Source organism: Lycorma delicatula, chromosome 4, assembly GCF_047948215.1.
Source record: "Lycorma delicatula isolate Av1 chromosome 4, ASM4794821v1, whole genome shotgun sequence".
Classification (NCBI taxonomy): Eukaryota; Metazoa; Arthropoda; class Insecta; order Hemiptera; family Fulgoridae; genus Lycorma; species Lycorma delicatula.
The window spans coordinates 63,041,024-63,055,982 of NC_134458.1; the positions used below are offsets into that span (position 1 = coordinate 63,041,024).

At 33.5% G+C, this 14,959-nt stretch overlaps 1 protein-coding gene across 2 annotated transcripts in view; it reads left to right on the plus strand.

Annotated features, from left to right (window-relative positions):
• Positions 1-14,959, plus strand: part of ced-6 (PTB domain-containing adapter protein ced-6) — a 97,562-nt gene that overhangs the window by 42,829 nt on the left and 39,774 nt on the right. For both annotated transcript variants that reach the window (XM_075363110.1, XM_075363112.1), the window contains exon 4: positions 11,735-11,905. In XM_075363110.1, the coding sequence (XP_075219225.1) occupies positions 11,735-11,905 (171 nt within the window). The remainder of the gene's footprint in view (positions 1-11,734; positions 11,906-14,959) is intronic.

Here is a 14,959-nt window from a genome sequence, read left to right on the forward strand (position 1 = left end):
GTTGACCACACGTCAAATTTTGAAGAAGGGATTACAGGCCTTCCCTGTGACGTATTGAAGGTGCTTCTTAAACTGCAATTTCTCATCAAGAAACACCCGAGGTACTTTTGAACCTGAACATAACTAATTCGTTGGCCTGACATCGAAATGCAGACGCACTACCTCACAACCAAATGGCCTTTGAGGAGCATCATCATGGTCTCCTTCAGGCTAAATGTCATATCTTGATGACCCCATAGCTCGAGTGTCTTGCATGCTTGAGTGGCTTGGAATTCAACCCTCCTCCACAAACCTCCTTTGACCAGCAGGAGCCCATCGTCAGCATAAGCTACGATGTGACACCCACTGGGCAAGCTCAGGTGTAGAAGTGAATCAAACTCCACCACCCGCAACAAGGGACCCAACACACTGCCCTGTGGACAACCCTTGGACAGTGTCTTTCCCACTTCATGGCTGCCCTCGTGGAGCAGCACATCCTGATGACTGAAGTAACTTTGTATAACCTGCAACTCACTCACAGTTCAATATCTCTTCTGTAATTGGTATATAGCATAAGGCCACCATAGGCCTTGTTAAATGCCCCAGAAATATCCAGGAAAATTCCCAGGAGATTCCTCCCAATTGGAGGTTATCACACAAAGTATGGCATCCTCAGTACCCTTTCCGGGATGAAACCCATACTGATAATCCATTAGTAAACGGTGCAAGGTCATCCTCTCATTTATACGAAGGTACAGAACCTTTACAAAGACATAACCAGTAACGTCAAGGGCCTATATGATGAATTAATGCAGGATCCTTGTCATCACACAATCTCCTTCCAACACACCGAGAAGTATCCTCCAAACAAGAATTTATTAAAGACCTGTGTGATAATTCTCACACTTGAGTTCTGCTGTTATCCAATTAAAGTCAGGAGCCTTACCTCTACTTAGACTACAGATAGCTTGACGCACCTCAGCCTCAGTAATCTCCAGAGAGACTGCACCCCTGCAAAACTGAGCAGCCTCATGTCTCATGATGGTATGTGGTCTCACCTACTTCAGTATCATCAGAAAGTAAATTGTCAAGTAGTCTGTGCAAAATTTCAGACGTGTGAAATTACACCGAGCTGGGTTGAGAGAGCGGACAGAAGAATGTCCTTTCGTTATTTGTGTCCCAAGACCCTATACACAACCCCCCAGGAATCCTTGTTCCCCTGTTCATGCACAAAGGAATGACAGGAAATCCTCTTCGCTGCCTGAACTATGTGAAAATCTGAGATCTTACTATTCGCCAACAAGGACCACCCTGTCATTCCGGATCACTCTCATGCTGAGATGCTCTCTGCAAATGACAAACAGCCTGTTTTATAACAGTCAATTCCCTGTTCCAACATGGAGCGAGCCTATCTCGACCAGAACTACGAGAAACTGAACACTCAGCGGCGTCAATGAAAGCTGCCTACAAAACTTCTGCCAGGTTTCCCAATTCCAGAAAATCCAGACTCCGATCCAAAACACGAAGTCTGGTCGAAAGGAAATCAATAAATTTTTTCCAGTTCATGTGCTTGTGCAAAAAACGACTGTTGAACCAGAATGTTACATTGGTAGTACTCACTCAAACCACCAGCAATCTCATGTTATGGGATGTCATATAACTTACTTCTTAGCAGGTGTTCTTCTTTTGCCAGCCTCTTTAAAGCAACTGTTAGCATCTCAGCCTTTTATCCGGAGGTCCCGGATTCCATTCCTGGTTAGGCATGGCATTTTCACGCAGGCTACAAATCATTCATCTCATCCTCTGAAGCAATATAACAGTGGACCCAGACGTTAAAAAAAAAGGATGCTCTCCTTTTGTTGGTAGCCTCAGATATATCTCGAATTAAACTTCAGCAATAATCAGTTAGCATATCAACACTCCATTTGCCTTTGTAATGGTCCGACACTGAAATATCTTGATGGAAACATTCACAGAGTTCATCGCTTACTGCCCTCAAGTTTTGCCAGAAAGAAATCCAGATGTGAATGCAAGAAATGGACTTTTAGTGACATATTAAATTCCATAGCTCTGTATAAATTTATCAGTTTATCTACAATATCTCAGTAATTTTGTGATTTATGGACACCCACAAAATTTTTTGCCTTATTTACAAGAATCCTTGACTGTCCTTCACAGTTTTATAAAATTTGTTATTTATCCCACTTTCTTATGCAGGGGCAGTAAAAATATTTTTTCTGGTTTAACTAGAGGCTCATGAATAAAGTATTTTTCACCAGAAGTTCTCATTTTTTCCATTGTTTTACTACATAATGCTGATTTCTAGCTCGGTTGTTCTATTAAAAAATAAAACAGTATTTTGTATACATTAACTGCATGCCTGATAAAAGAGCTATTATTTTTATCACCACACACTTCCCAAATGTACTTTTTATATTTTTTTCAATAACAGTTTTCATAACATCATGCATTTTTTCATATTAATTCTGTAATAGTTTGGTACAGAAGGATATTTATTACTATTGTGAAGCAGAACTGCTTTTCAGCTGTACTTGCAGGAATTAATTAAAAAGATGCCACTATTCAGGTTTATGAACTTGGCCTGATTGTATCATCAATATTTGTATAGTAAACTAAACAATTTTCTTCAGCTAATTATTGAGAAAAATCTTTCTGTTAGCTTCAATAGCCATATTTTTTGTACTTTTTTAAAGTAAATTCCACCCTTGAAATCTTGCACCTAAAACTTCAACTTAATTTTTTGATAAGTTTAAATGCCTTACCGAGTCATTTAGTTCACCTTGTGATATAAGATGTGGCTCACTGAATTTTAATTCAAAGTCTGAATCATGTTTGTCTTCTTCCATAATGTCTGCTTCTTCATCGCTGTTTTCACGAAACAAATTTTTTTTTTGAAACTGGAATGGATTCACTGTGAGGTATAGATCTGAGTGCAGATGGCAGTGAAGCATAGAGTACAGTGTATTTATACTTCTTAGAAATTCCATACACGTTAGTTAGACAGAAGTAATAATCGGTTAAGTAATCTTTTGGTTCATGCCAAACCATAGAGATACCAAATGGAAAGGCTTTTCATGTGCCTTTTAGCTATCCTCTTAAGTCGAATGCACAGTTACTATATATTATATGAGGAACCCATATTTTATCTCAATCACTGATTTTACAAAGTATAATTTATAAGCATTTTTAATTAAAGATATAATGAATGTTTTTCTTTTGTGATTTTGTAGTGAATTCACCACATACATAATAAAAACTGTTTGAATCATTTATACACTTTTGTGACATTATGAGACTTCACTGTTCACTGACTGAAGAGATTATACTATTAAAAGCAGTAAGCTAACACAACAAGCTTTGTGCTGTTTTGAATTGTATAGACATGATGAATCTTCATGTACATTTCAATAGAGAGATATGATGTCATCTGTGATGTTTATGTTATGACTTAAGTTATTGTTTCAAGGTTAATAGCCAATCAGTAGAGTTAAAAATATATACTGAGCCCATAAATATAAAGTAATAATATAAAATAAAAATGAACATGTTTAATCATGGATAAGATAATATCAACAATTTTCAAAATTTAAATTTTGAAATTTTTCAAAAACATAGGGCAACGAAAAATTCTGACTTCGTTCCTCTGTCATTTTCACCATAAAAAAAATTTATTTCATATTTAGAAACAGAAATTGTGTTTATCAGTGTTATCAGTTCAGTAAAATAGAAAAAATAGTGTATTGGTGGAAGTTGATTTTTAGGTGTTTATTTTTACTTACTCTTCCAGGAATCAATGAGTACACATTGAAGGACTCTGGTAGTTGTAAGGGTTGAGGAGGGAGAAGATGAGTTCTGGAAATATCTACAAAAATTTGAGTTTTATAAAAATAAAGTTAGCTACAATTAACTTCAGTAAGCTATTATGTAACCTTTATAAAGCTTATGAAATATAGTTTTTGTTTGGTCACTATACATAAGGTGACCAGCTTTTTTACAATGAAGAGGAGGCCACAAATGAAGTGAAGAAAATAAAAATTGTAAATAAAAGAAATATTTTATTCATTGCAACAGTAATACACTATAATATGATAAAAGCATAATAAAAACATCTGTAACATTTTATATTAGAATTATGCTTATATGCGTATTAATTATTATTTAAATCAGTACTTTTCCATTGAATGAATATTTTTTGTCAGTATATCTATCATCTTCTGACAGTATATAATATATCACTTCATCTTCTGACAGTATATAATATATCACTTCTAACATACAAATATATCAGTCACATCACATGCAACAGATCATCTCGGTATTGGTAGAATATGGAGATTTACAGATTATCTTCAAATATTGAAGAGGAGGACATGTAGGAGGACACTTTTCAAGGAAGGACAGAACTTACAAAAGAAGGACTGTCCTCCCTAAAGGAGGATAGTTGGTCAACATACTATACAAAAAGATTTGTATGTAATACAATGTTTTGAAAGTAATTGTCTGATCCTTATTTTAATACTCTATTTCTGTGATTTACTTAAAAACCAAGATATAGGTAAAAATTGGTTTTTAATAAAGCTGATTCCTTTAATTTTGTTTTTATCCTGTTATTGAACAAAAAACATCAATCGTGTTATTACCAAAAGTGGAAAATAGTCTTAGTTCATAAAAAATTATATGAACATAAAAGTGGTAATGTTTAAACTGATGGTATGTCATATTTTGTAATATCATTTTTCATGCAGTTATTAGCTGACTTAAATTGTATTTATTAAGTAATGGCTCCAAAATGAAATTCAGAATAAAGAATGAATTTTATTGTGATATATAATTTTAAAAATTAGGTAAACTGTTCTCAAGATATCAGTTATTTATTAATAGAAGATTTTATTGTACTATTATTTTCATAGGTAGATGATCGATGTAATTTTTCACATCTTACTGTGTGTGTGTGTGTAATTAAAGTCCTTAAATAATAATATTATATTGCTATTTATTTTCACAATACCTTTATATTATATACTAACTGAATGATAGGAGTTTTTCTACATCGATTTTGGTCCATTACTTTGTTTTGTATGTATTTTATTGTTTGCATTGGATCACATATAAATGATACAACCTGCTTCAACAACACTTGATGAATGAACTTATTTTAACTGAACATAATTTTCTGGGTAGAAATCTTAGTATTGTCTGCTGTTTCTTAAATTGAAATATTTATGACCAGGCCTCCTGCTTGTGACAAAAAAAATAAACTTTTTGTATTTCCTTACACAGGATACACTGATAATAAATATTCGCTCCTCTTTTAGTAATTTTTTGTTTTTAATTTGCATTATCAGGATGCATTTTAATAAAAAATCTCAAACAGGTGTTTCTGTCTTGTGGGGCCAGTTTTTTGTGAGTACATGCTGTGGATAATTTTAGTAAAAGATTTCATTGGAAAAGATCTAAAGTAAATAAAATTTGAACTATTTTCATACAAAATACTTTTGGTGTTTTGATTGAAGAGAGAGAACCTTCCAGGTAACAAGTAAGATGTGGTTCCCAGAGGTATACCTGATTGTTCTGTTTATGATTAAAAATTAAAATTTGTAAGATTGATTACTGTGGCATTTGGATGCCTAATAAACAGCTGTCTCTTATTATAGCTAAATACATTGTTCATTGGTTTTTTAATTAACAAAATACTATTACATCACTTATAATTCTTATACGAGGGTTGTCTGAAAAGTTTTGAGCCTAACATAGAAAGACATATCTTTTCTGTCAAATATAGTTTTATTTTTCAATGAAGTCTCCTTTTAAGTCAATACATGTTTTCCAACGATGCCCTAACCTCTTTAACCCTTTCAAATAGTAGCTAGTATCTTTCTCCGCAAAATAGGCATTTACATAGGCGATAACCTCCTCGTCCGATAAAAATCTCTTTCCTGCAAGCGAAACTTTAAGGTTAGGGAACAAGAAAAAGTTGCTTGGAGCCAGATCTGGTGAATATGGTGAGTAGTCAACCAATTCAAAGTGCAATTCGTGAATTTTAGCCATAGCGACTGTTGAAGTGTGAGCAGGCGCGTTGTCCTGATGGAAAAGTACTTTCTTCTTCTTCTTCAAATGTGGTCGTTTTTTTGCAGTTTCTGCTTTCAATTTGTCGAGCAATGATGTGTAATACTCTCTCATTATTGTTTTACCTTTTTGAATATAATCGAAAACAAAATTCCATTACTATCCCAAAAAAACAGTCACCATCACCTTCCCAGCCAATGGAACCGTCTTCGCCTTTTTTGGAGCAGGTTCACCCTTTGCAGTCCACTGTTTTGACTATTGTTTCATCTAAGGAGTATAGTGGTGAATCCACGTTTCATCTACAGTTATGAATCGACACAAAAAATCTGACTCGTTTTGCTTAAACTGCTTCAGAAGGGCCCTGGAAATGTTCATTCGAATGCGTTTTTAGTCCAAAGTGAGCAACCACAGCACCCAACATGCTTATGCATATCCAATTATTCAGTTAATATATGATAAACACATTCTTTTGATATGCCGATAGCCTCTGCTATCTCTCCAGCCTTAATTTGTCAGTCATCCAGTACCATTTGGTGAACTTTTTCGATGATATCGGTGGTGGTTGCAGTTTTTGGCCGTCTAAATGCTCATCATCAACCAAGCTGGTACAACCATGTTTTAATTCAGCCGCCCATCTTTTCACAGTGGCTAATGATGGGACAGAGTCCCTGTAAACAGCGTCCAACTTGGTTTTAATTTGCTTAGGTGTATCGCCTTTCAAATGCAAGTATTTAATCACGACACGATATTTGATTTTTCCATTTTCACAATGACTTACTTAAACGATTATCAAACAACAACAACTGAGTGTCCAAAAATGGCTGAAATTTTAGTGAGTACGTTTCAACGCATGTGTGAATACATTCCCTAACTTATGTTGATGAGTGCTGACATCTTCATGTTGAGGTTCAAAACTTTTCAGAATACCCTCATATGCTAAAGTGGAAAAATTAGAACATTTTAATGGCCCTGGTTTTTTTTTTGCAGGGCCATTAAACTATTTAGTTTGTAAAATATCAGCTTTTATGCCAGGAGTTGCTGTGATTGAAATTATCACTTACATTAAATAAATTATCAAAAAATCCCTCACTTAGTAGTATAATGTTCTAAATTATTATTGTTGTTGGTGTTATTATTACTATTATTCTTTTTTTTTTCAAAATATGGGCATCGACTTTTAAAGACATTAGCCCTCATTACATTGTTTAAAATTAAGGAAAAATTGCCAGTAGGTTCTCGGATGAAAGGGTGTTCATGTGCTCTGATATTTAAATAAAACACTTATAATTATTGAACATAAACACATTAAAAAATATATTTAAATAAAATACATAAATTGTATAGAAAAAGAAACCCTGTGATCAGGTGTAAAGGACCTTCACATAGGGTATCAGCAGTCAAACATAGCGCAGATCCTTATTTTGCTGAGCTTAATGCAAACTTGTCAACAATCCTCTTGCATGAAGATAAGCAACTATTGTTTCTTTGTTTCTTCTTTACAATTTTTCAACCTAGCAGCAATAATAATCGTCAAAATGGATAGGATGTTTTGAAAGCATCCTTAATTTTTTCGTTTGACTAGTAATTAAGGCATTTAAAAGAGTGTAGACATATAAACACTCTTGCAGAATTGTTCTATGAAATAAATAGTCTGAGAGTAGAAAGGAGCTGTGCTGTGTCTAGCAGTCTTCAAGAATGTTCTTCATCATTAACATGTATAGCGCATCTAACACCATGTTCAGTTTTGGAACTGTCAGTATAAATTTTTGTATATCTTTCATAGTTACTGAGTTTTGATAAAAATTTCTGTTGGATGATCACTGCTGGTTTCTGTTTTATTTTTCCATAAGAGAGATTTAATTTTGTTGTTATGTTTGTCAAAAGTCATGGAGGTATTTTTCTTATAGAAATTTCTAACATATCAAGTTAAATAAGTTTGTGTGTACTTGCTGAATCACTGTACCATATTCGAGCTGGTCTGGAATAGATATCGTGGTGTTTGCACTGCGCTATCTATTACCACTGCTTCATATATTAGCACTGGCTGCTAAAATGTAAAGCATCCAGTGGATTATTATTAAAAGATTTATAATTTATATTGGTAGGACAAGCCCATTAATTGGCTGCATATCTTAATAGTATAACTTCTGTTGTATAATATAATGTCATAGTACCAGCTTCAGACATTAGATTAGTTGTTGGACTTGTTCAGAAATTGCCTATGGCATACTTAACTCTATTATTGTGTATAACATCTAACTTTGTATGTCTAATGGATGAATAAGCAATAAATCTATAGTCAAGTTTCAGTTGAACCAATGCTTCATATAACCGCAGTAATGCCTCTTTATCTGAGCCTCAATTGATATTTTAGAAAAACAGGTTATTTTAGTACTGAATTAAATGGCCATTAATAGTCAGTACAAGACTAATATATGGGAGTTTCTCTTCCTGCAGAAGTGTATACAGCGTGTTTTCTCTGGTAAAAATTTTAATCTATTATTTTTGCAACTTCATTGAAGGCATTGATTTTTCATTGCAGTTTAGACTTCACCATATTTGCAGTGTTACTGGCATACACAATTGCCAAATCATTGTTATAAAAAATTAGCTAATTTCTCCTGGAATGGCTAATATTAGTTTATTAGTGGCGATCATGAACAAGGTACAAGCCTTGTACTAGGTGCTACCCAAAAGTTCAGGGAATTTTACCATAAAAATAAAATAGCTTGCCATAACTTATAATTTCCACTGTCTCCTTCAAAGTAATCCCCTTGGGCATTGATACAGTGATCCCAGTGTTTTTCCCATGATTCCATGCACCCCTAGAAGTCTGCAGGTGTATGTGTTCGAAGCATGTTCTGCGTTTCTTCCTGAATCTCCTCAATTGTGTTAAAATGACGGCCTTTCAATTGAAATTTTATTTTCTGAAAGAGAAAAAAGTCGTATTTGCCAAGGTCAGGCGAATAGGGTGGGTGGGGAATCACTACCATCTTTTTGGAAGCCAAGAAATTCCCAACGGCTAGCGATGTGTGTGCGGGCGTGTTGTCATGGTGCAGAACCCAGCTGCTGTTACCCCACAGATCTGAACGTTTGCGCCTAATGCTTTCACATAACCGCTTCAAAACTTCACAATAGAACATCCCATTGACAGTTTGACCAAGAGGAACAAATTCCTTATGGATAATGCCTTTGATGTCAAAAAATAAATCATCATGGACTTCACATTGCTGCAAACTTGGCATGCTTGTTTTGGCCACGGTGAACTTGGCGACATCCACTGCGACGACTGCTGTTTAGTTTCAGGGTCATACCCGTACACTCATGTCTCATCACCGGTTATGATGTTGGAGATGAAGTTAGGGTCATCTCTTGCTGAATTTTTCAATTCAATACAGACAGCTACACGATGTTTCTAGTCGCTGTTCAACAGTCTCGGTACTAATTTTGCAGCAATGCGTCTCATGTTCAAATTGTCCGATAAGATGCGTTGCATGGACCCATATGACATTTGTATGATTGCACAAACATCATGGATTGTTTGTCTACGATCTGCAACAATAGCCTCTTGCACTTTCGCTATGTTTTCCGGTGTTGCGCTTGTTGATGGTCTTCCCGAACACTCATCATCATCGACTGTCGTTCGTCCATCTTTGAATCGTTTGTACCACAAAAACGTTTTACTTTTACTTAATAGCATTGCCACCAAATGCTTCCACAAGCATGCGATGGGTTTCTCCACCAGTTTTTTTTAAGCATGAAACAAAATTTGATGCAGGTTCTTTGCTCTTTAATAGCTGCCATTTAGAACTTCGCCAAAGCACTAAAACACAACGTTACGCAACCGCACAAAAGTCAACAATGCAGCCTCCCACCGTCACAGGTGTTGGAACACTGATTCACAAAGAGTACTGTTAGCCACATCTAGCGGCAGCAGGTTGTACCAGCAATGGTTCCCGTGCAAAATTCAAATTCCCCGAACTTTTGGGTAGCACTTCGTATGCTATTTTCTAAGGTTTTTTCAGGCAAGTACTCATTAGAAACCTGTAGTTGCTAAGCAATACTGGTTAATTGCCATGAATGCCCCATTCATACAATTTAACCATTATTCCATGTTGCCAAGTTATATCATTAGCCTTCTGCAGATAGAAGAAAATTGCAAAACACTTTCTTCATAATGAAACATGTATTATATTTTCTAAATTGATCATTTGATCAGTAGATGATTGTATAATCAAAATTCTGGTTGGTGCAAGGAAATAAACCCTTCTCTTTTTAAACTCCAAATGAGTCAATTTTTTAATTCTTAATGTTCCAGAAATATATCTAGATGCTGAATTAAATATTACATCAGTTATTGTGCTGATATCATCTTCAGTGATTCCAGTTGTTTCATAGAGTTCTGTTTCAAGTATGAAGCTCATCCAGTTTGCCTTATCAAACACTCATCTTTTAGGGGTGGATATATATTCTTTGGTGCATCAGTTTTAATTTTAAAATAAGTTCTTGAGCTGTTGTTTAATGTAGCTAAGTCAGAATTTAAAAACATCTTTTCTAACTCTTCCCTGAGGAACTACTTAATCTGACCCCTAAGTAGGATTATGTGAATTAAAGTCATCCATTAATAGTATGGGTGGAGGAAGTTTGACAGTTAATTGCATTATGTCATCCTCTTTTGAATCAAAAGTGGTAAATGGCAAATACACTGGAAAGTTAACCAAGATGGAGGCTGGTTGTAATCAGAACTCTCATTGACAACATTCAAAGGTCCAGAAATTCACACATTGCAGCTGATGTTCTAGCTATGGTATGAAGCAGTGCATAGCCTACAGCCTGAACATTGCAGATGGAAATGTAGCAAATCAAGATACACCAAATTGCTTGGGATGCTGAAATCGCTAGTTCCCATGCACTTACAGGCAGTCACCAATAGGAGGATTTTTATTATTATTAAACCAAGAGGAGGAGGAGGAGTTATCATGATTAGTCACTGTATTTTATTTGATATTGCCCAAAATAATGAATTCACCAAAGTAATAAAAATTTAGTGATATTTTTACCTTGATGATATGTTCATATATCACTTTGAAGAATATATTTTTGAAAGTATATTAGCTCTTTTAAAATTTAAATTTTGTTATCTTTATCTTGTCTTGTATAATTAAAAAATTTTTTTTTTATTAAAGAATTGATAATTGAAGACCTCTAAAACACATTTTTGATATAAAATAAATACCTATCGTTTAGGTATGAGTAACTTCCTCAACTCTGTGGTAAATTCTTTAATTTTGATAATAGTATTTTATGTTTAAAAAAATATTATTCTTATGATTGGTCTGAAATGCAGTCTTTCAAAAAGGTCACCATGGTGAGAAAGATTACTGGAACTGTGTCAAATCATGAGAGAGATGTAGTTCCAAAATTTCATAAACCTGATTGATGGTTGTATCCCAGAACTGCATTGATGCCATTGTTTATTTATTTGTTCATTATTATCTAACAAAATTTCGCTAACTTTCCTCAGAGTTTAAACAGAAATGTTATTGTGATTCCCTACTGAACCTATCACATGACTAATAGTACTATTAATAAGTATTACTAGCTTTGAATTAAATTCTGAATATAACTTTTTACATTATTTTCATCTTACTATAATTACTTGTTACAGTTTTTGGGGAACACAGAAGTAGATCAACCTAAAGGGATTGAGATAGTAAAAGAAGGTATACGAAAGTTGAAATTTAATCAGCAGCTGAGAAAATCTGAAGGCACGAAGACACCAAAAGTTGAATTGACCATCAGTATAGATGGTGTAGCAATACAAGAACCTAAAACCAAGGTATATTTATTTTTTTAGGTTTTATTTTTGGATACTGTTATTTTTATATATGATTGTGTCTGACTTTGTCGTGTAAAATGTAGACTGTGCTTTACACAGAGATTTTTGGATATTGAGTGATGCATTTTTTTTTCTGCATACATGGTTATGATAAAAGCACATCTTTTTTACCACTTGTTATAACATTCATAACCTCACAATTATGTATATTGCATGTGAAGCCATAGCCATCATATCTACTTATCATAATCGCTTTCTGTCTGAATCTATCTTTAAATTACAGATTGTAAATTTTTTTAACTGAAATGTGTGCAATTTTAATGTTACTAGAAATACAAGTTTTATTTTGTTTCGTGACTAATCTTCAAAAGAATTTTGTTAAATCAGCTGGAAAGTAAATTATCTGATCTTGGGTTATCATAGTAGAATATAAACTAAAGATTATTTATTTTGAAATTTATGATTCACTTATTTCTGCAAGTCTATTAATTTTTCCGCGGCACTAAATGGTTGATACAGGGATTCTGTTATACTTTTTACCCAGTTTTTGCATTGGTGTGCATCAGTAATGTTCTCTGCAGGTGTTTTCATTATATATAATCTTTTTTTCTGAGGCATAACATATATAAAAGCCACATTTACACAAGTTGCTATGCAACAAAGATGTAAAGCATTTGACTGACTGATCTGAGCTTTTCAAACTGAAGTGTTCAATTTCAACTTTCCGTTAGCAAATAAAAATCTGTTTGTTAAAAATGTATTGAGGTCCTACAAGTAGCAATACAATGTTTATAGTTTGGATGCTTTGGATATTAGATGGCATAACTGGTCCAAAATATGTATTTGTGTGGATTGTGTGATTTTTCATTACCTTCATCGTATAGTGTATTAATTTTTATCAGTCAAATACTGCATATGAGTCAACTACTAGAAATTAACTCAGTAGTTATCATTTATTAAAATTATTTTTAATAATTCCTATTTGAGTGTTATTCTTGTATCTATATTGTTTTATAGATTTCTTATAATTGTGTATGCCATGTAAGCATGACTAAGTGTAGAAGCAACAACTCTGTGAATAAGACATTAAATTGTTTTAGGTTTTGTAGACTTCTTTATTTAAACACTAAAACAGTTAGTCTATCTGACAGGATAATTTATATAATGTAAACAGTAGCAGTAGCACCGTTCAAAGACTGGTGTATTTAATTGACTGATAATTACCATCATATGGCAAGCCATCAATTAGAATTAATGTGGAAGTGATCGAGAGTATGTCCCTTTAATCCTGTTGTTACCTGATTTTGTTAAATATTTCATTAATAGATTTGTGCAAATTTTCTGTTTATTAGCAGCTCATCAGGAAAAAAGCCCATCATAAGGAATGCTAGTTTTTTGATAGGAACTGCACAATAAACAAAACTATTAGATTTATTTTAAAATGACCAGAATATGTTTAATAAACATCCAAAAGTTTTGATTGTGTATAAAAGAATGCTTATTAAAACAGAAATAAATAATTCCATGTTAATTAGACAATATGATGTTTGCTCCATATTGGATGATGTGTCATTACGCACAGTGTGTACTAAATAAGGATTTGTCAGTGTATTATATTGTACCAGATGTCAGTGCAGTGCTGAGCCTGTGCTCTCCACTTTTTGCATTTTATTTTCTAAACCTATGATCAGATTGATGAAATCACCAGCATTTCTGCAAATAATTTAATTTTCCTTTATTAGCTTATTTTATCTTAAAATAAACAGATTTTTATGCTGTTCTTGAAGATTTTTTTTTAAACTTGTAAACCGTCCATCATATCAAAAAGTGACAAGTTCATTTTCTTTAAATCATCAGTAGGTTTTTGGTTGTTTTTACTGTTTTCCCCAAAAAGTGAAGCATTGATCTCACTCCCAAAAACAGACCAGAGCAGAGAGAGACAGGTTATGTTTTCATTAGAAGCATATTAAATTTGTGAATTTGTTTCGTGATTTTTAAGTAAATCAAGGGGGCTTTGAGTAAATTGAATTGTTTGACAAAATTGTTGTTGACAAAACTAGTGTTGTCAACACTTTTGTTAGTATGAAAATATTATTTTTACTGTTTAGACTCAATTAACAAGTCTTACAAGACAATGATCTGAGTTCATAGACTAATTAAAGTTAGATATGGGAAGAGCTTTTGTGTCAAACCTTTGGTGTTAGAGGAAGGCATAGGAATTGTGCTTCCGCATATCTGCTAATTTGATAGTTGAGGGATTGTAAGTTATGGTAGGTGGTCATGGTTGGAAGAAGACATACATGGTTGGAAGGTAAGTTGTGTAAATACTGATGGAAATTGTCTACCTAGGCATTTGCATCCATGGCATCCTGACAGAGACCAAACTGATGACTGTGATGTGTTATCAGGTTTAAAGGCTCTAAAAGATGGCCTTCAGTAAAGCCCATCAGGACTAGGAATGGAGAGGGTGATGTGGCAACCGGGATTGTCACAAGGTGGTTGTCTTCCCCTATGGAGGTCAGGATTGTGTTAGTATTGGATCACAGAACACAATTTTTTGAAATTTTATTCACCTCAATGTATAGCTAATATTTTAAACATTTTAAAATTTAATTTGATTTAATTAAAAATATAGAGCCCAAGTCAAATTTAATCGCAAACAATTAGGAAACAATATAGCTGCTGCCTGCTATACTTTCTTGATATGATTGTAAGAAAAGTGACTGATTCCTTGAGTTACAATGGTTAGCTTGTCCGTGTTTATTTTTACAATAAGTAAAATCACAATATATTATAAACTATGTCAATATATGTTTGTTTATATCGGACAGTTATAATGTTAGTTAATTTATCATTTAGCGTTGTCTGCTGATGTAATGATACTTGTTGAGAATAGGCCTACGTTTTTATAACATTAAAAATATACCATAAAATTTATTTTTATGGTAAAATATTTAATCATTTATAAAGTATAAAAAGCAAAATTAGAAAATATTTAAAAGTAATCCATAATACCATACAGTAACATAAAATAATAAGACAAATTTACAAGAA